This window comes from Schistocerca gregaria, chromosome 3 (genome assembly GCF_023897955.1).
Source record: "Schistocerca gregaria isolate iqSchGreg1 chromosome 3, iqSchGreg1.2, whole genome shotgun sequence".
NCBI classification, from domain to species: Eukaryota; Metazoa; Arthropoda; class Insecta; order Orthoptera; family Acrididae; genus Schistocerca; species Schistocerca gregaria.
Window position 1 is genome coordinate 779,605,697 of NC_064922.1, and position 22,713 is coordinate 779,628,409.

A 22,713-nucleotide genomic window follows, 5' to 3' on the forward strand; every position below is an offset into this window, starting at 1 on the left:
AATGTTTCCCAGATTAAATATAACTCTGGACCGATAATCAACAAAAGGAAACACAACCACACTTAACTAAGAAAGTGACTGAGTAAATATTTTAAAAATATAAATACCTTTAAAGAAGATTACTCTGAACAATGTACAGAATTTCACTTTTTTTACACACACACACACACACACACACACACACACACACACACACACACACACACACACACACTTTATAATTATTTAACTGACTGATAAGGTCAGTTTTGTTCATGAATCATTAAATCTTGATTACTATACAATATTACTTTGGATAGCATGTCAAACTGATTTAACACAAAAAAAAGCACAAATGTTGTCACATCTTTAATAAAATAGATTTTATTCAGTGAGGATTCACAATAACTGGATACTACTGTAAATAAAACATAAAAAAAGAAACAAATACAATTTTGGTACAAAAACATTACAGCAGAAGATCAAAGTTGGTTTCTAAAAGTCTGTATTTATGAGCACCATTCTGGCAAGCACCATTCCTCAGTTACATAATGGTTAAGAAAGACATTAAACAACTAAACTGAAAACTTTGCATACTTACAAACGATAAGGCAACTAGTTAATTTACATTTAGACAAGTATGGAAATGTGAAAGTTGACTGGCAGTTCAAACAGTACATAAAGTGAATGCTTTTGTACAAACTAATCAGAATGGGCTGCTCTGCAAAAATGTATACATTTATTCTTCATGTAACAATAAACCATTTAAAACAGATAACCACACAGACAATATCTGTCTCTTGGTAGCAATATCTTCAGCAAAGCTACATGAGGGAGGGGGGATTAAAAAATCAAAAACTGTCTGTTGCTGAAATGCTAGCATAAAATAAGTCACTTCAGACTGCCAATCATTTTTAAAAACAGAAGCAGCAATTACCACAATAATTTCCTTAGTTCGTCCATGCTATTTATTGAAATGTCCATTACTGTTCAAAATTTTGATGCTGTTTTGTCACATCAAATAATAAAGTTTCAGATGCACACAAATAATAAACCAACAAACTCACTCTGCAACTCTGAAAGTACGCTGTAAAAATTATTTATGACTCTTAGAAAAGCCCGCAATCAGTGACATTCTGTATGACTGCCAAAATTTCAGATCACTATAATGTACACCAATTAGTAACACCAGGCGTATCTTGTTAATATAACATGCTCCAACTACTTGTACAAGACTAGACAGCAGCAACATGCAGAATTGGTTGGATACATTTTAATCAGGTATTACACTGAATCACAAATGAACAGAGTCATATACCTGAAAGATGATAAATTTAATACAAAATGTTTTAAGTTTTTCTAACACATCAATCTACCATCAGGGATCCACAATCTGCAAAGTATTTTTGTAATGGAATTATTAAGAGAAACTTCTGAATTGTAACTATACTAAAAAACAGAAGTGTTTTTAAAGTTGTACTATTTACAAGAGGACAGCACACAACCTGTAAGTAGTTTTGTACCTATTAACACATTACTATAAAATTGCCACAACACATTTCCATACTATATTTTTGTACAAAATCTTTATACATCTACTTTGTTTAGTTTAGTTTCAAGTAATAACACAATTACTGTAAATATTTACATGTAAGAAGGTACCTTACAGTAATACTGGTTTCTATTGCAAGTTTGTAAAGAAAGTTTGATACCGTTTGATATGTTTACGGAACAGTAGGAAGAAAGTTCCAAACAATAAACTTCAAAAAATTACTTTCCAATCACATGTATTTTTTCTGTTTCTTATGGTATTACAAAGTCCTTAGTGGAATATCAACAATGGTAGGAGTAAGGGTAACAGTCTATCATATAGCTGTCAGTAAGTGCACATGCAAGACAGAGAACATTGCTCGGCATTCAGCATGTTGCTATGATAAACAGACACCCTGAAAGCTTAGTGACATTGTCACTCTTGATTATGTGCCTACTGACGTCTCAACTAAATGGTGAGTTGTCTCCATTACTCCTCCCATTGATTTTTCTGGCCTACAGCTTCTCAACAGGTTTCAGTCTTAAATTTTATCTCCAAGCTCCACAGTTTATAACTTTTTGCTACTTGCAAACACCACTGTTATCTTGTTACTTTAAGAAAGTAAATGGCATCTGCTCTCTTTTTTCCTAACATGCAGTTTCATATTTGTCACAAAATTATTCCCCATTTCTTGGGAAGACCATATTCTTCCAATGTGTGAATTTCTCTGTTTCTCTTGTTAGTAAAACTGAATGACTGTTTTGTAGTTGACACTTATCTTGTATTTAAATGAGTTATTAAAAAAATATGTGCCTTTGTGTGTTGTGTGCTGTGACAGTAACAGTTTTCACTCAGGAAAGATTCAAATATCATACTCACAAAAGCTACTGTAAGATATGGCACAAAGATATTCTCATCTGAAGCTTTTGGTCTACTGCTAACAATTTTTGGACAACTTTTACTCGAAGGTTTTATCGTGTTGACTCCTTTCTTCCAGAAATTTTTGTGTAAGTTCTTATAATGAACTTCAGAATTATGTCTTTTTATACCACAGAAGATGCTGTGGAACACAAAGATTTCTTTCTTGAATTTTAGAGAAGCTGCAGAATCTAATGTAGAGAAACTATTGTTAAAATTCAGCAGTCCCGTGAAATAAAGTGGACAATGTGATTGGGCACAAATGATGAACACTACACTATTAACAATGTTTGATTTTGGTATTATCAAGTATAAACAATGAGCACTAATGTTTTCTACCATGACTCCAAATGATGACATCCACATTTTTGTGTAACAATAATTATGTGAAAGAACACTGGATATGATCACAAAAATGAGTATTATTAAGTGCACCCAAGATACCAATGGGATAATGTCTTTCCACTGTCACAATAAGTACAACTTATAAATGTCTGGGCGCAAAGGGTAAGTGCAAATATTTTTACTAATATAATCAAGCAACAGAAGTGTCATCTTATGTGTTTGTATGGATATTGGGCATCTACATGGAATAACAGTGTCACTGGCCAGTCATCAAAGTAACATTGACAAATCACCTATAATATTAAGTTGATAGTTGCAAATCAGTTACTGTGACTATGTTTTTCCAAAGCTCACAGATGATACATCATCTTACATAAATTGGAAGAAATAATGCACATTGGCTAATTTTCTCAAAATTTACACAGCAACAAACCCCTCCCAAATACTTTCCCATTATATACATGCACACACAAGCAAGCAGTTCTTTACAAATACATATTCTGTAATATGCTTTACAATTAACATACTGAGATTTGGTCAACATTTATAAAAATAGTTTTGATTATAAAATGAGTTTTGTCTGCCCATTCTTACTTTATGATCGGATTAATTTATCCTTAGGCTCATCACTAGTTTTTAATTTTATTTTTTCAAACAACAAATGAATAACAAGTTTACTTTAGCTGGTTTCAGTCTCTCATAAAAATTATCTTTACAGAATCGAGTGTGTGGGATAATTTCTTTCACACTGGCACTGTGTTCTCTCTCTCTCTCTCTCTCTCTCTCTCTCTCTCTCTCTCTCTCTCTGTGTGTGTGTGTGTGTGTGTGTGTGTGTGTGTGTGTGCACTCTGTATTAATAATGGCCACTTTCCAGGTTCCAGGTCAATAAGTGAGAGAGACTATATATTGTTCTGAGGCTTACTAGTTATATATTATTTACAAGCATTGTTCACATTTATGAAAATATAACAGCATACATTAATTTTGGCTAAGAGCCCAAAAACACACAAATACTCTAATTATCTACCAACATATGCAAAACTGATGGCAACAGATTTACTGGCCAAATGAAGTACATACCGCACATGGAAAAAGAGAAGATGTGATTTCTTGTGATGTTACATGGTTCCATAACAGAAAATTGGCCTTATATGTAAATGATTGTAGTACGATAGGCAACAATACTACCTAGAACATTTGCTGTATTTAAATGACTATTAGTATGATGTAGAATGAAACCATACATGAAATAAGACAGAATTCAATGCACTAAGCAAAAATCCAGTTTGTCATTCCAAGAATTATGTAAATGCAGAAAAGAATAAAACGCAATTAACAACCTGGTCTAAAGCACTAAAGAATGAAGGAATTTCAAATTCAAATATAAAAAATGTTTGGGCCTATAACCGGCAGTTGGAAATCAGTAAGTGTGTCAACTTTGTTAATCTTCTTTACACCTGTAACAGTCATTATAACTGAAGGCTATAGAATTCACTGAAGTATACAGAACTATTAATAAATGAATGAAAGGAAATTATAAGAGTGGCAATTGAAAACTAGATTCCAGATGAAACAACAAAACAGACATTTCTGGTGGAAGGCATCACATATGATGTAACGTCTCGTCTACCTGGACCTTGTACGTAACATTTATGTCCAGAACAAACGTACATGACACAAATTTAAACATTTCCTTAATACTTGTGCCTCTCCTAATCCAACTTGAAATTGTGATAGATTTTGAGTCCAAATATGTTCCTGAAATATTGTCCAAGGACATGGCTAAATCCATTTAGTATACAAAAATACACCTGGAACTGATGATAGCAATGATAAAAATGGGAGCTGAGGAAGATTTTTGTAAACATTTTAATTCAAAAGGATGGAGACATAAGGATGGGCAACAAAAACAGAGTGCAAAATTCAGATCTAAAAAGGGTGTAACAGATGATGTTCCTATTTCATCTGAGCTATTTTCTGTGGTCTTCAAAGAGCTTTTTACATTACTAAACAGAGTTTGCAGAGCAAGTGACAACAATAAGAGTTATCTGAATGACCACAATTAGCACAAAAAATGATCTTTTGTTCCAACCTCAGAAAAAGTGAAAAAAAAAAAAAACAGTGGTGCTCAATAGAGTTACTACCTCAAAATGACATGCTGGAGGGAAGATAGAAAGGAGTGAAAATGATGTCATTGATCCAGTTGCAGAATATGTCCACTCAAAGCGATTGTGAAAACTGAGTGTGAAGTACATCTACACCATGTCTATTTCCTCCAGTTAATGTTAAAGAAATAAGGGTGCTTACAAGCTGTACAAACAATGCCACACATCACACAATCCCTCAACACAAGAAATCAAATCAACACTTTTTCATCCCAAACTTTGCTCTATTACAGCAATGAAATGTAAAACAAAATGGCATAATAAACACATATAACAAAAAGGGCTTTCATTAAGATCCTATCAACCAGCACAGTGTGGTTTTGTACGAAGTTACAAATTTTATACTGAACAGAAAAACAGACAAGCATAGTTTTAGTGACCTTCGGGTGAATGGACAATAATTATCAAAACATTCTAATAATTAAACAGTCTATTACAGCATCATAAGCTAAAATTATTGCAGAATCTGAATAAATAAAATATTTATTTGTACACAATCTTATGCAGCATTATTAGATGATGCATGATGGACACCACCCAGGTACATACTCAAGCTGTCGAAGACAGCAGACAAAATATCATTTTGTTACAAAGAGAAACAGACATCCTGTTTCAATATGGTTTACAACAGTGAGATCCTGATAATGTACCTCATGCAACTGTGAATGAAAACAATGAAGCAACATTAACCACAATAACAACAGTACAACAACCACAACAACTTAATGGCATCTATGAAAAGTAAACAGCCATCAAGACACACCGCAGGTAGATACTGTTTGTCAGACTTGTCAATAAAACAATATCTGTCATTACACATAGTACATATTATCAGTATTTCTGCAGGTGTTTTGATGGAGATGCTATATGATGTGGCGACCCAGTCAGTGGACTGTTGCACATGAGTTTATGAACAGAGAGCTCCAGATCTTCAACTTCCCTACTACAGTTTCGGTCCATTTTATGAGTGGGACTCTGCTGCTCTTTAGAGCAGTTCCTACTTTCTACACACTTGGCTGGTGAGGAATTACTACTCTGTTGTGGTGTGCCCTTGGCTGACATACTTGTCTTTCCTGTGACAGAAGAATCATCTGTCCCCTTCTGAATGCTGTCAGTTTTGTTAGCTATACGGACAACATCGTCTTTATGAACTAGAGACAGTCTATGAAGCCTGTGGACAGACTCTTTCAGTTCAGCCTCCCATGTTAATTCTTCTGTGTCGTTTCCACCTTCTACAGGGCGAGTTTGCAGCTCTTGCACACACTGCTTCAGTTTCTCCAAATCCTGAAACAGTAAACATCTATTACATAATCAATAGTTAACAAAATGAGAATTTATAATGATGACTTTAGTAACATGTGCAACAATGCAGCAAATTACTCCACAAACTGCGTATACCACTTCATCAAAATAGACTTCCACTGTCATTTACAGCATATTATGTGAGAAACAGCAATGGGAAGTAAAAACCAACAAGAGAAATACAGAATTTGTATACAACAGAAGACCTGCTAATGGTAGAATACTGCTTGAAACTGAATTTACTATTGTATATGAAAATGATGATAGTATTGATTTCCTAGATCTGTACATTAATAAGAAAACAACAAATACATCTTCAAAGTAAACAGAAAAAAAAGGACACCACTACATACAGCCCACCTTGCAACACAGCAACACATGAGCATGCCACACATAGACCACTAACTAACAGAGCCTCTAATATAGATCACTTGACAAATATGTGAAGTATGATGAACAATCAAACAAATAGATGCACCAAATAGAGGTGCTGAAACTTGGAAACAGCCTCATCAAAAAGAATTGCTACTCAAAACTTAGAAAAGAATTCCACTGCTTGTATACTGTTCATTAGTAACATTCCTACAAAATAGATTTGTATTCAGACTACACATCATCAACATTGTTTTCACAATACAAAACAAATTGAACGAAACATCCAGACAAAATAGTCACAACACATGCAGATACACACAAATAATCAGCCATATTTAAAACTGTACATGTAAAACCTTTGTATAAGCCAAACTAGGGGAAAAAAGATACATATAAACAATTGTTTTAAATCAGAAACTGCTACCCTTATTACAGACACTGGACACCCATTCCCTGATATTACATAAAATGGACAAAAGATATCACATGGATTTATATGAAGAACTTGAAATTTTAATCACTACATAGTACAAGGAAACAATTTGCTCAATGGCAGGTTAGAAAGTAACAACGTAAATTTCTTCAAGAATTTCTCCAAAGGTGAATGCTTCTTCTATTAATAGCAAAGAGATTTATGAAATGTTTGTACAGTAATAGCAAACATACTTTATGACAGTTTGTCCCATAATAAATCATCTTTATACAATAGACACTGAAAATCAAATTGTATAAATGTGGCAAGATGTAAATATGCTTGAAAAAAAAAAAAAAAAAAATTAATAATAATAATAATATTAAAAAATAATCTGTACTTATAGTGTATCTATTACCTTAGCTATTAAAGGATCTTTGGCATTCTCCAGCCACTGAAAAAGAGTGAAGTGATTGTGCCTGTCTTGTGCTCTGTGTCACATAAGAATATATTCCCTTGACACATAAGAACAAATGTCTTTGAGATTATTATAGGAATGTGTAACACAACAACTGAAGTCTAGATAAAAGACAGCTGATGATGGGAGCATAATGATGAAATTCTTCGTACCAGTAAATATTGGAACAAAAATATGACAGAAGCTGAATGAGTAGTATTTAATCTCGCAATCCAGTTGCCACCCTCAACCAATTCAATGCAACACGAACAAATTTAAGTACAGTGTATATTTGATCACAACAGAATCATGCCTCTTCCACTTATAATGAATCATACATAAATATGATACTAGAGGTACCGGATAATAGTAAGATGCTGATGGTAAGGTAAGCTACTAGCAGCTAGGTTAACACAAGAATTGAGTGCACATACACTGTACTACTGCAAGATGCATATCTTCCCCTACACTGTAGCAATGCCAACATATTAGCATTCTGCATTGAAGGCTACAGGTCTACATACCATGATACAAAAAGAAGTTGGCCCCATACACTGATGCCTCATATAATCAGCAGCACAATTTGGGGTACAAATTTCACTGTAGTGCCTCTATTAGAACAGAAAGGGAAAAAATAAAAATAAAAAGCAAACACACTTTGGAGTAAAAATTTTGCTGTAGTCTAAAGATCTTAACAACATCAGCTTTTCTTAAATACATTGTACAGGAAGATATCACAGTTTGAAAGTGAGATCTATTCAACAGCAATAGTAATGCAAAGATGCTCAATAATGCTGTTGTCAATAACTGATGGAAGATTCAGGAGGAATTCTCCCTCCAACATCCTCAAGTTCACAAAATATACTGGCCTTAATTAGCCTTCACCACCACTCCTGCCCCCCCCCCCCCCCCCCCGCCCCTCCTTCCACACTCATGCCTTCAAGCCAGCCTCTCACTACCACTGGGACATTTGTACTACACTACAGCCCACTCTATGCTTTTATAATATCTTTCTCTGACTCCAGATCCTCTGCATTTCTCTAGACTTCTGACTATAACCTTCATAGAACATATGCCACTGATCCTCCATCAACGCACCTACATATTCAACATCTGCATGATCTCTCCTAACGCCTTTCCCTGCTTGTCCTCCCTCTCCCACCCCATGGTTTTTTGCATGCACCCACCACTCTTCCCCATCAAGATTCATACTCACCTCCAGTCTCCAAATCACACTGAAGTGCCAGGAGAGTAGGGGCACTGATTTATACTCTACTGATAGTAACACTCATATGGAACTGGCTCTTCAACTTGTACTTAGCTCCCACAATATAGTTGGTGGTTTTTATAGCTGGCTGCTTTTCCATTGGGAATGAGGCCTTTCTTGGTGAATTGCACTAATAAATTATTCTTGGAATACTAATGCTTTTCCATTATTTTCTACAGTTTCTGTCCTCCATATTCTCTGACTCCGTATTTCACAACATTTTACAGGGTGACAACTACTGAGGGGAAAAAAACATACATTACTTACAAACTATGGTGTACACACACTTTTTATTCAACATGTATATGCCACTACAGATATTCGGGTTTAGATGATGACATGTTTGATATGCCTGCCATCATTTGTGAAATTCTGCATGACCCGCTGAAGTGTGGAAACATTGATGCTGTCGATGACCATCTGAATGGCTGTTTTCAGCTCAGCAATCATTTTGTGGTTGCTGCTGTACACCTTGTCTTTAATATAGCCGCACAAAAAGGAGTCACATGTGTTCAGATCTGGAGAATGGCAGCCAATCGAGGCTCATGCCCAGTGACTGGGTACCCCATAGCCAGAATGTGGTCCCCAAAGTGCTCTTTCAGGACATCAAACACTCTCCTGTTCAATGGGGTTGAGCTCCACCTTTTTGAAATGAGGGGTACTTTGGATAATGGGGATAAAATCATCTTCCAAAGCCTTCACATACCGTTCGGTACTCACTGTGCCATCAAGGAATATCACACCAATTATACTATGACTGGATATTGCACACTACACAGTCACCCATTGAGGGCGGAGGGACTTCTCGATCGCAAAATGCAAATTCTCAGTTCCTCAAATGCACTAATTTTGCTTATTGACAAACCATCCAAATGAATGCGGGCTTTGACGCTAAAACAAACCATATTCACACCAAAGTCCTGGTCCACAATTCTTTGCACAATAGTGTCGGCGAAACTACTGCTGTTCCAGGGCCCTGGGGCTCAATGGCTTATGGGTTTGAATTTTGTATAGGAAGAGATGCAGGTCTTCAACAACAATTAGTCACAGAAATTCCCAGTTGATTCCCATCTGTTGTGCACCTCATCTGACCAATTTCCTGGAGCTGGTTTGAAACATAGCACTTGTCTTCTTAATGTTTTCAGGCATTTTCACCCTTTTTTGACAGTCAACATTGCCAACACTATCATCACAAACACTACACTTTCTCTCAAACTTGTGAATAAAATTCTTAATTATTAACATACTTCTGCCAGTTGTCTTCAGCTTGAACTCGGTCACAAGCTTCCTTTGTGCTGCAGCTGGGCTGCTATTGCTCACATAATAGGCCTTCACAAGCACTGTAAGTTCCGGCACGCTGTACTGTGACAGTTTCACGTGCAAATGGTCGACAACAACAAGGCGTGTGTGAATGCGCATACTAATTCCCACCATGCCCCGCAGCCAACCATGCAGTTTGAAAGTCCTAACGCAAACCGTTCAAAAGTTATGACTATTTTATTTCATATAGTTCTCAGGTGGCCTGGCCCCTGATGGGGTAGGATAAGCCATGACAGGCCTGGAATAGGAAATGCTGGCTGGTTGGATTAGGAAGGTGTTGTACCTAGGTCTTCCACAGGGTTTCGATCCTTATTGCAAGAAGTTGGGATTGGGAGTGGCATAAGGATGGACTAGGATGCTGTGGAGATTGGGTGGGCAACCAACCACGACTTTAGGAGGGGTGGGAAGGACTCTGGGAAGGATGTCCCTCATTTCTGGGCATGATGATAGGTAAAGCCCTGGTGAAGGATTTCGTTCAGTTGGTCCAGTCCAAGATGGTAATGGGTGATGAAGGAGGCACGCTCCTTTGTGACTGGTTCTTGGGGGTGGTGGGAGGATTGAGGGATGAGAGGGGAAATAGAATGGGAGACCTGTCTGCGGCCTAAGTCCAGGAGGTGGCCAGGCTGTGCAAGAATGATTTTTGAGTGTGAAAGGGATGACATATTTTGAAATGCACGTACCGTTGGTAGTTAGTGTGTGAAATGTGGACAGAGGTGCAGATGGAGCCATCATAGAGGAGGAAGTCAACACTGGGTTGAGGAGGGCCAGGTGAAGCAGATGGGAGATAAAGTGTTGAGATTGTGAAGGAATGAGGGTAGGATGTTTTGGCCCTGAGTCCATATCATGAGGATACCATCAATGACCCTGAAGCAGACCAGAAGTTTGGCGTTTTAGGAGGATAGGAAAGCTTCCTCTAGATGGCATATTAACAGGTTGGCATAGGAACGTATTGTGCGAGTGCCCACTGGTGTGCTGTGAATTTGTCTGTATATGTTTCCCTCAATGGTATATAAACAAATATACGGCAGCATCCCCCTATGCTACACTGTGTATGGGCCATCTACTGGAGACCTTCCTAGCCTTCCAAAATACCAAACCCCTTATCTCGTTCAGGTTCACTGATGTATCTTCATGATCTGAACTCATGGCCAAGACACCCTACCTTCATTCCCACAACCTTAACACCTTCTTTCCCATGCACTTCACCTGCTCCTCCTCAATCCAGTATGCCACCTTCCTAGATATTGACTACCTCCTCTATGATGGCTCCATCTGCACCTCCGTCCACATTCCACACACCAACTACCAACAGTATCTGCATTTCAACATCTGTCATCCCTTTCACACTAAAAAATCACTCATACACAGGCTGTCTACCTCCTAGACCTAATGCACAGACAGACCTCCCATGCTATTTCCCCTCTCACTCCCCAATCCTCCCACCACCCCCAACAACCAGTCACAAAGCAGTGTGCCTCCATCATCCATTACCACCCTGGACTGGAAGAACTGAACCAAGTCCTTCACCAGGGCTTTGATTACCTATCATAACTACCTGAAATGAGGGACATCCTTCCCAACCCTTCTAAAGTCGTAGTCGGTCATCCACCCAATCACCACAGAGTCCTAGTCCATCCTTATGCTACTCCCAATTCCAACCCATTCCCACAAGCATCAAATCCCTGTGGAAGACCCAGATGCAAGACCTGTCTAATCCACCCACTTAGCACTTTCAATTCCAAGCCAGTCACAAGCTTATCCTACCCTATCAGGGGCAGGGCCACTTGTAAAAGCAGCCACGTCACACACCAGCTCTGCTGCAATCACAGCACAGGTTTCTACACTCCTGGAAATGGAAAAAAGAACACATTGACACCGGTGTGTCAGACCCACCATACTTTCTCCGGACACTGTGAGAGGGCTGTACAAGCAATGATCACACGCACGGCACAGCGGACACACCAGGAACCGCGGTGTTGGCCGTCGAATGGCGCTAGCTGCGCAGCATTTGTGCACCGCCGCCGTCAGTGTCAGCCAGTTTGTCGTGGCATACGGAGCTCCATCGCAGTCTTTAACACTGGTAGCATGCCGCGACAGCGTGGACGTGAACCATATGTGCAGTTGACGGACTTTGAGCGAGGGCGTATAGTGGGCATGCCCGCCTCCAGTGGTGTCGCGACAGGCGTGAATGGAGGGACGAATGGAGACGTGTCGTCTTCAGCGATGAGAGTCGCTTCTGCCTTGGTGCCAATGATGGTCGTATGCGTGTTTGGCGCCGTGCAGGTGAGCGCCACAATCAGGAGGACTGCATACGACCGAGGCACACAGGGCCAACACCCGGCATCATGGTGTGGGGAGCGATCTCCTACACTGGCCGTACACCTCTGGTGATCGTCGAGGGGACACTGAATAGTGCACGGTACATCCAAACCGTCATCGAACCCATTGTTCTACCATTCCTAGACCGGCAAGGGAACTTGCTGTTCCAACAGGACAATGCACGTCCGCATGTATCCCGTGCCACCCAACGTGCTCTAGAAGGTGTAAGTCAACTACCTTGGCCAGCAAGATCTCCGGATCTGTCCCCCATTGAGCATGTTTGGGACTGGATGAAGCGTTGTCTCACGCGGTCTGCACGTCCAGCACGAACGCTGGTCCAACTGAGGCGCCAGGTGGAAATGGCATGGCAAGCCGTTCCACAGGACTACATCCAGCATCTCTACGATCGTCTCCATGGGAGAATAGCAGCCTGCATTGCTGCGAAAGGTGGATATACACTGTACTAGTGCCGACATTGTGCATGCTCTGTTGCCTGTGTCTATGTGCCTGTGGTTCTGTCAGTGTGATCATGTGATGTATCTGACCCCAGGAATGTGTCAATAAAGTTTCCCCTTCCTGGGACAATGAATTCACGGTGTTCTTATTTCAATTTCCAGGAGTGTATATTGGTGTGACCACCAATCAGCTGTCCATCAGCGTGAACGACCACTGCCAAACTGTGGCCAAGAGCAAAATAGACCACACTGTGGCACAACATGCAGTTGAACGTAACATGATTGATTTTAATGGCTACCTCACTACCTGAGACATCTGGATCCTCCCATCCCTGCACCACCAGCTTTTCTGAACTGTGTAGTTGGGAGTTAACCATACACCACATTCTCTGCTTCCGTAATTTCTCTAGCTTCAACCTATGGTAACATACTGTCCCCACACCCACCACACAAACAGTTTCCACCTCCTCTCTCCTATCAGCTCCTCTCCATTCTCGTCTCCCAACCTCTTTGCTTGTCAACCTCTTCCCACACAGCCACCAATCCTTTCCCACTTCTCTCCTTTTTCCCCAACCTCCCTACCCCATGACTTCCCGACGCTGCGCCTGTTGGCGTTCTAGTCCCTGCACACACTGCGTTCCTCTCTCACACTACCTGAACACTACTATCCCTTTCCCGTAACAGCCCCCACCAGACTGCTGCTTCTATCCCATGTGACAGTTGCATTCCGGCTCAAGCCACTCAAGTGTCAGTTTCTCTTTTTCTGATGAAGGCTATGGCTGAGAGCTTTGTGTAAGAGTCTTTTAATTGTGCCTGTCTGCAACTTAACGTGTCATCTTTATGGTAAGTGCCGATAACCCTACATGGAGTTTCCATTGTTTGATACAGTAAACTTACAGTGATATGATACGACCACCACATGCTGCATAGGGTTCTCTGCCTAGTAATGAGCTTAAGACCAAGATCTTCCCACAACTTGCCTCCCAGCTACTAACCCTAATATAGGGTGTCCATTTTATTTTTATTAAAAATGGGGACATTTAATTAATTTAGAGACAAATAAGGAAAAAAATGGGATATAAATTGTATTGACAAAATTCAATGGACATAGTTTACCTATACATGATGTACTCAGATGTTCCAATTAACTTTCACAATTATTCTAACACAGTGTTACCACACTTTTCACTTATATGTATTTCATCAAGAAGTGCATTTTCTTTTGATATTGTGTCTTAGTCAGCACATGATACACCATTAAAGCATGTTTCAAGAATGAGCAAAGACTTCACTGTTTCAACTATTACTCTTTTCTTTTTATTTATCTGACCACAAAGAGTTTACTAAGGAAAACCCATGTTCCACAGCAGCATTTGACCACACACAACTCCATCAGATGAATCATGTTTTTCATTTTAATGTTTTTACTACTGAAACAGGCAAACATTTTAAACCACAATACACCAACACTTTCATTATCTCACCTTTATCTTTTTATTTAGTTCTTTAAGCATGAAAATTCATCGAAGTGTTCATCTTAGTCAACAGAAAAATTTGGTACATTGCTTCTAACAAAAGTACTGGATATCCTTCCACTTTAATCACTCCTTTTCAGTGATCACCCATTAATCAACAGCATTACTATCAAAATTCTTCAATAGCAATTTCACCCTCTTCTTCCCAGATTTCTTAGCTGCTCATATATGAAGGATGTGAGAAATCTTTCAGACTTTCTACACTGTAACTTACCCAATAATTTGTTTATTTCTTGATACACTTCCACTATTGTGATTTCTTGTTTCTCAATACTTAATTGTTGTGGAGAAAGGTTTTAGCTGGCTAACAGGACACTTATCAAGGGAAGTCAAATAGAATTTTAAAGCAGGAAATATCTCTATAATCCTTTCCAAGGCTTGCAGCAGAGATAGCCATCTTGTCTTGCAGTGCCCAATGACATTTTTGTATTCAGTTTCACAAACATATAGAATGACTTGAGATTCAATCCTTACTGTATACATGTAGGAATGCTGGTAGATTTTTGTTTGGGATTGTTGTTGTTGTTGTTGTTGTGGTCTTCAGTCCTGAGACTGGTTTGATGCAGCTCTCCATGCTACTCTATCCTGTGCAAGCTTCTTCATCTCCCAGTACGTACTGCAGCCTACATCCTTCTGAATCTGCCTCCTGTATTCATCTCTTGGTCTCCCTCTACGATTTTTACCCTCCACGCTGCCCTCCAATACTAAATTGGTAATCCCTTGATGCCTCAGAACATGTCCTACCAACCGATCCCTTCTTCTAGTCAAGATGTGCCACAAACTCCTCTACTCCCCAATCCTATTCAGTACCTCCTCATTAGTTATGTGATCTACCCATCTAATCTTCAGCATTCTTCTGTAGCACCATATTTCGAAAGCTTCTATTCTCTTCTTGTCCAAACTATTTATCATCCATGTTTCACTTCTATACATGGCTACACTCCATACAAATACTCTCAGAAACGACTTCCTGACACTTAAATCTATACTTGATGTTAACAAATTTCTCTTCTTCAGAAACGCTTTCCTTCCCATTTCCAGTCTACATTTTATATCCTCTCGACTTCAACCATCATCAGTTATTTTGCTCCCCAAATAGCAAAACTCCTTTACTACTTTAAGTGTCTCATTTCCTAATCTAATTCCCTCAGAATCACCCGACTTAATTCGACTACATACCATGATCCTCGTTTTGCTTTTGTTGATGTTCATCTTATATCCTCCTTTCAAGACACTGTCCATTCCGTTCAACTGCTCTTCCAAGTCCTTTGCTGTCTCTGACAGAATTACAATGTGAAACTTCCTGGCAGATTAAAACTGTATGCCCGACCGAGACTCGAACTCAGGACCTTTGCCCTTCGCGGGCAAGTGCTCTACCATCTGAGCTACCGAAGCACGACTCACGCTCGGTACTCACAGATTTTGGATTGTTTTGGGGGAAGAGACCAAACAGTGAGGTCGTCGGTCTCACTGGATTAGGGAAGGAAGTCGGCCGTGCCCTTTCAAAGGAACCATCCCGGCATTTGCCTGGAGCGCTTTAGGGATATCACGGAAAACCTAAATCAGGATGGCCAGATGCGGGATTGAACCGTCGTCCTCCTGAATGCGAGTCCAGTGTGCTAACCACTGCGCCACCTCGCTCGATCTCTGCCCACAGAAACCAATAAAATGTTACAAGAAACGATCCAGCATACATCACTGCAGGAAACTGCAAAAATTATTTGCTTTTTAAATTAGAAAGAGTGTGTCCACAATATTTACGTCCTAGCCAAAATTCCGGCAACGTGGGAAACAGAAGCCAAAAAGGGACTGTCCCGTTTTCTTTACGAGACGAATTCCAGCTGGCAGGTTTGCTTCTACCATTCACTGACGACAGAGAAACAGGCGACAATGAAATTAAATTATTCTGCATTGTCATTCATTCACAGCACATTTACGTCGAGTAATACGAGTTGGTCAGTTCATCGCTCCGTGTTTAAAGGAAAAATCTTTGTGCTTGTGTGCCATTTTGAAAGTTAAAAAGCTTTGTGCTCATGTGCGGTGTAGTACAATTGGAACCGGATACAGTCTTTCTTTCCTTTTCTTGCAGAGCACATCGAACGATATGGAAATCCAAGGCAGGAACATACAAGTTATCTTTCTTCAACAATCAGTGATTAAATAATAATGGTTAATTCAAGATGGCGCCGAATGAAAAGTGTAACGACACGTCTGTCTCTAAAAAGGAAAAAATTAGCGGTTCTACATGTAAGCAATGCAGAAAGCGTGTGATAAAAGGAATCTTATGCGTAAAGTGTAATTTTTGGCTTCATGAGAAGTGCGCAAAAGTGAACCTGAAATTTATTAGTGACGAAGTTCCGTGGACATGCACCGACTGTTTACAGTGGGAAACATCAGAACTTGTAAGTACCATAAAGTCAAAAGAAGAAATAATTAAAGTGCTTCAAAGTGATATCGGAACTCTCAAAAAAGAGATTCAGTCTCTGAAAGAAGAAAACGCAAAGCTAAAAAGCGAATCAGCAAGCTGTGTATGTGGAAACCCATTACAGAATCAAACAAACAAATGGGAGGACTCATGTGCGCAAATTTCGCTGCCGAGCAAAAAACAAAACCATGTGCACATTCCGGCAAAAACAGTGGCAGAAAGCGAAACATGTGGAAATTCCGTAAACTCACGCGTGCAAACTCCGTTACTGAGAAGCAAATAAACCTGTGTAAGTTCGTATGTGCAAATCCCAGTGAAAACAGTGGCGGAAAACGAATCGTGCGGTAAATCTAAAAGTAAATATAACTGGAAAACTGTGACGTATAAGAAAAAAGATAAATGTGAAAGCAATCCAGCAAAACAGATCGTCAAAAGTGATTTCTTTGTGATTGGCGACTCGATATTAAAAAATGTGGTGGTTCCGAACTGTAAAGTCGATGTTCGCCCTGGAATCCGACCACATCAGATTGTGAAACATTTCAATAGCATTAGGAACACTGAAAAATCCAACCAAAACAACAACGATTCCAACACAAACTTTAAAGGCGTGATAATTCACGTAGGGACCATCTCTATTAGAAGCAGCAGACAAGAAGAAATCATAAATGATATTCGTAATGTAATTCGGTCTGCCAAAGATTTGTATACAAACTCCAGAATTGTTATCAACGGAATTCTACAAAGAAGATCGGTGAGTAACGCGTATATAAACAAAATAAACACTGGCATCAGGGAACAGTGTGACGAACTTGGCGTTGTATTTGTTGACCCAAATAAATTTCTCGACGACAAATGTCTTGGTAGGGATGGCTTGCACCTAAACAGACTAGGTGCAATTACTTTCAGCAAAATGCTCCTGGACTTATGTAAAATTATAAAAAATAAGGGAAACTAATACAGTCTGCAGGGGGTGACTATCCAAGAATACCATATGCAAACAAAAAACACAAGTGTAATCGTAATAAAGAAGCAGTTGAACCAACACAGAACGACATCAAAACGAAAAAAAGTGGGAATGCAAATAGTGTTAGCAAAAATTACTTAACAGTTGTTCACCAAAATATATGTTCCCTAGCAAACAAGACCCAACAGCTAGAAGTGGAGCTGGAGTCTACAGAGTGCTCATTTGTTTGTCTCACTGAGCATTGGTGCAATGAGGCTGAAATTAATCAATTAGTTTTGCAGTCTTATAATTTAGTGTGTGCATACTGTAGGACTTCTATGAAGTGTGGAGGGTGTTGTATTTATGTAAAACAAAATTATCAGTATAAGACCAGAAGCGACTTATGTGTAATCAGTGAAGAGCAACATTTTGAACTGGCAGCAGTTGCAATCAGAGACAAATACAGGTGTAGGAATTTGATTATCTTATGTATATACAGATCTCCTAGTGGAGACTTCAACATCTTTCTCTCTAAACTTAATCATGTTCTTGACAAGATATCCACTCCAAAGAACCACATTCTCATATGTGGAGACCTAAATGTAGATAAACTGAATCCTGATGCTACATGGGACTCATTACTAAGTCTTGCTCAAAGTTTCAATCTAGTTCCAATGGTTAACAGTGCAACAAGAATAACAAAATACTCAAAGACAGCTGTTGATCAGGTATTAACAGATTTAGGCAAAGAAAACTGTGAGGTGGTGGTAGCAGAGCTAGGATTATCTGATCACTCAGGTCAAATCATTACTATAAAAGTGGCTCCAGAAGAAACAAAGAAAAGGCATATTTACAGACGAATTTTTTCTAAACAAAATAGATATGAGTTTGCCAAACAGATAGCAGGACTAACATGGGACTCAGTATACTCAGAGGTAGATGCAAATGAAAAATTCAAAAATTTCATGACATTGTTTAAATTAAATTTTGAAGAAACATTTCCCAAAGTGTTATGTCCATTATCAACAGCAGGAAAAAACAAGTGGGTCACAAAAGGCATCAAAAAATCGTCTGAAACACTAAAGTACCTGAGCTCCATTAAACACAGCCAAACTAATCCTGCTTTCTCACTCTTTTATAAAAGATACAGGAAAACATATAGGAAAATATTGCTTGCAGCAAAGAGAGCTCATAACTCCAAAGTGGTGCTCTCTGCTGAAAACAAAAATAAGGCAGTATGGAAAATTGTAAAGCAGGAAACTGGTACCAGGAAAGTGAATCTGTCAAACCTGAAAATCAAAGAGGAAGGGACTGTAATAAAAGACCCAATATATTTGGCAAACTATATAAATGATTATTTTAGTAGCATAGGAAAAAAATTACAGGAAAATTTTTTAACAGCCCCTCAGGTCAAAAAGCCAAATAATGGTGTATCACACTCGATGGTGTTATTCCCTACAACACAGGAAGAAGTCTACAAAGCAGTCAGCAAACTGAAAAACAAAAACTCAGCTGGTCTGGATGAAGTCCCCATTTTTATAATTAAGGACTGTATCAAGAGCCTACTTCCACCTTTAGTTGATATTATAAATCAATCTTTCAAGCAGGGCTACTTTCCAGACTATTTAAAATATGCTAAATTACTACCTCTCTTCAAAAAAGGTGATGCAGGAAAAATTGAAAATTATAGGCCAATTTCTCTACTCTCATGCTTTGCAAAAATATTAGAAACTATTATGAAAGATAGGCTAATGAATTATTTAAATAAATACAACTTACTGTCTGTTGACCAGTTTGGATTTCGATCAGGGAAAAGCACAGAATCAGCAACAGCACACCTCACAAAACACATTCTAGAAGCGTTAGATAAAGGGAACTACACAACAGGTATATTTCTTGATCTAACTAAAGCGTTTGATACAGTAGACCACAACATATTGTTAAATAAGTTAGATGAACTGGGAATAAGGGGACTTGTGAAAAAGTGGTTCCAGTCATATCTTAAAAATAGAAGACAGATAACTGAAATCTCACATATTCCAAGTCGCTCAAACTATATTGTAAAGTATACTTCAGACCCAAATTATGTAAATATAGGTATCCCACAGGGTAGTGTAATTGGCCCAATACTATTCCTCATTTACATAAATGACTTCCCACAGTGCATCAAGCATGGACAAACAAAATTGTTTGCAGATGACTCAAATGTACTAATCAATGACAAATCACCAGATGCACTGAAAGAAAAAGCCGAACAAACACTAAACAGTGTACGTGAGTGGGCATCCAATAATAAACTAACACTAAATTTTAAAAAAACAAATGCTGTAAACTTCTATGTCTGCAAAAAACCACACTATAACAACTTTAAGTTAAACGATGAAACTATAGAATTTGTAGACTACACAAAATTTCTTGGTATGCATGTTGATAATCAGTTAAAGTGGGAGGAACATATTAAAATACTTAGTAACAGAATCGCTACAGCATGCTATGCTCTTAGAATTCTGACTGCAGTGTGTGATACTACATGTGTCAGATCTGTATATTTTTCTTATATCCACTCTGTTATTACCTATGGAATAATATTTTGGGGAGTCAACAGTAAAAATATTCAAATAGTTTTCAAATTACAGAAAAGAGCAATTCGTATGATAACCAAGAATGGCAGTAGGGCTCACTGCCTTGAACATTTCCAAAAGCTGGAAATCCTAACTGTCCCCTGTGAATACATTTTTCAAAGTATTATGTATGTAAAGAAAAATATTGACTGCTGTGTTAAAAATTCTTTAGTACACAGCTATGGAACCAGAAACCAATACAATCTGCATCTAGAGAGAAAAAATAAAGTTAAAACGCAGCAGAGCTTGTTGTACAATGCTGTTAAATTGTATAATAAATTACCCCAAAATATAAAAGATATTGACACAATTGGACAGTTCAAAACAAAACTAAAAAATTTTTTATTAAATACAAGTTATTATGCAGTAACGGACTATCCGAATTAAAACATGTAGTGAAATTAAAGTAGCCTGCATTGTAATACACGAGGAAATAATTAAAATATGAAATCCAAAATTTTACAGTACTATAAGAAAATTACATAAGGATATAAAACTAATGTAACATACTTTAAAATTTTGTGTAAATATTAATTTTATGTGCATAATTTGTAGGTATATTGTATTGTATATGATTTTGCTGACGAAATCCACACAATGTAAATTGTTACATGGATTAATAAAGAAATCAAATCAAATCAAATCAAATAATAGAGCTTCTTTCTGAATGAATACAAAGAATTATCGTAAGTGAAATAAAACAGGCCAAATATTTCTCTAGAGTAGTAGATTCTACTGTGGACATTTCACATATTGACCAATTATCTTTCATATTAAGACATGTGAACGAGAATGGTGAACCGGTTAAATGTTTCCTTCTGTTTTTACCAAACCCAGGACTCAAGTCCGAAAACTTAGCTGAGGCCAAAGTCCTGTCTACAAATTCCACAGATATTACTGACCGTACAGGCCAGTCATATGACAATGCAAGCAATATGTCAGGAACCTACACTGGTTTGCAGGCACGCATTAAAGAACGAGAACTTAATCCGAAAGTGTATTATGTGCCTTGTGCAGATCATTCTTTCAATTTGGTCTGCACTAGTGCTGCCAGCTGTTCTAAAGAAGCACATTCATTCTTCAATGTAGTGCAAAACCTGTATAATTTTTTTCTCTGCTTCTACAGAGTGCAGGCATGAACTACTTTCTTTCATGAAACCAGGAAGCAAAACAGTAAGAAGTTTATCAGAAACACGTTGGTCAGCAAGAGAGGAAGCATATTTAAGTCTATATGAAAACTGGGAGGGCGTTATCAATGCCCTCACACATACTGCCAATAATACGTTTGAAAAACCACTTGTGCGAAATGAGGCTTCTGCGTTATTGAATCAACTCAGCAGACTAGAAACAGTATTCATGATGACAGTTTGGAAGGACATACTCCAGAGATATAATAGTGTAAATCTGAAATTGCAATGTATAAATAATGATACTAAAATATTGCATGAATGATATGAATCACTTGTAGTATTTGTTGCATCTATTTGTGGCATGTTAGACTATTATGAAAATAAACCCATGGAGATTGTGACTGATATAGATTATGAATGCACCTATAAAAAAATAACAAAAACGCAAACTTCAGGATGACGCAGAAGCGGACACTGAAGAAGTTTTTCTGATGGGTAGGGAAAAATTTAGAGTCGAAACATTTCTCCCAGTACTTGACAACTTGTACGCCGAATTAGTGAGGAGGAAGGAAAGTTACACAACACTCCTGGACTCCTTCACAGTTTTCAGTAACCTTAAGAACAGTTCACCTGACGATATTGCTGAAAGTGCAGCAAAACTCCAAGTGTCATATAACACAGATTTAGAGTCTTCCTTTCCTAGTGGATGTGTACATTTAGCGAATATTTTGAAATCTTCTGAGATTAGTTGAAATGAGTAAATTTTTAAGAAAAGAGAGGTTATAATCCATGTTTCCGAATGCTAACATTGCTCTTAAAATATTTCTACGTATGGCACTTACAAATTGTTCAGTAGAATGCTTGTTTTTGGCTCTTTGAAAGACTGAAATTGTACCTACATTCTAGGTTACCTTTCCTTTGCTAATACCGTTAGAAAGAGCTATGGTGAGAGCAATGGCTGCAGTAAAAAACTGTTCAGCACTTGCATGAATTAAAGATATTGTATACACTTATTACACGGCTTCTAGCTACACAGATACTAATGATTTACATGTTAACTATTAGATTATAAAACAAATTTCATTTTTCCACACTAGTCTGTAAAATGATGTAACAGCAAATCCAGTTCTGTGTTTGTATTTCTGTATTTAGTTATTCGTTCGTGCTGTGAAATCTCTCTTTCATTTTAATTTCTCACGCTTTCCTATGGACTT

The 22,713-nt window shown here is 38.2% G+C and overlaps 1 protein-coding gene across 1 annotated transcript in view; it reads right to left on the bottom strand.

Moving 5' to 3' along the window:
• Window positions 1-335: 335 nt before the first annotated feature.
• LOC126354251 (SH3 domain-binding protein 5 homolog) overlaps window positions 336-22,713 on the bottom strand; it is a 79,460-nt gene continuing 57,082 nt past the window's right edge. The window contains exon 8 of the mRNA XM_050003767.1: window positions 336-6,222. Within this exon, the coding sequence (XP_049859724.1) occupies window positions 5,770-6,222 (453 nt within the window). The 3' untranslated portion in view covers window positions 336-5,769. The remainder of the gene's footprint in view (window positions 6,223-22,713) is intronic.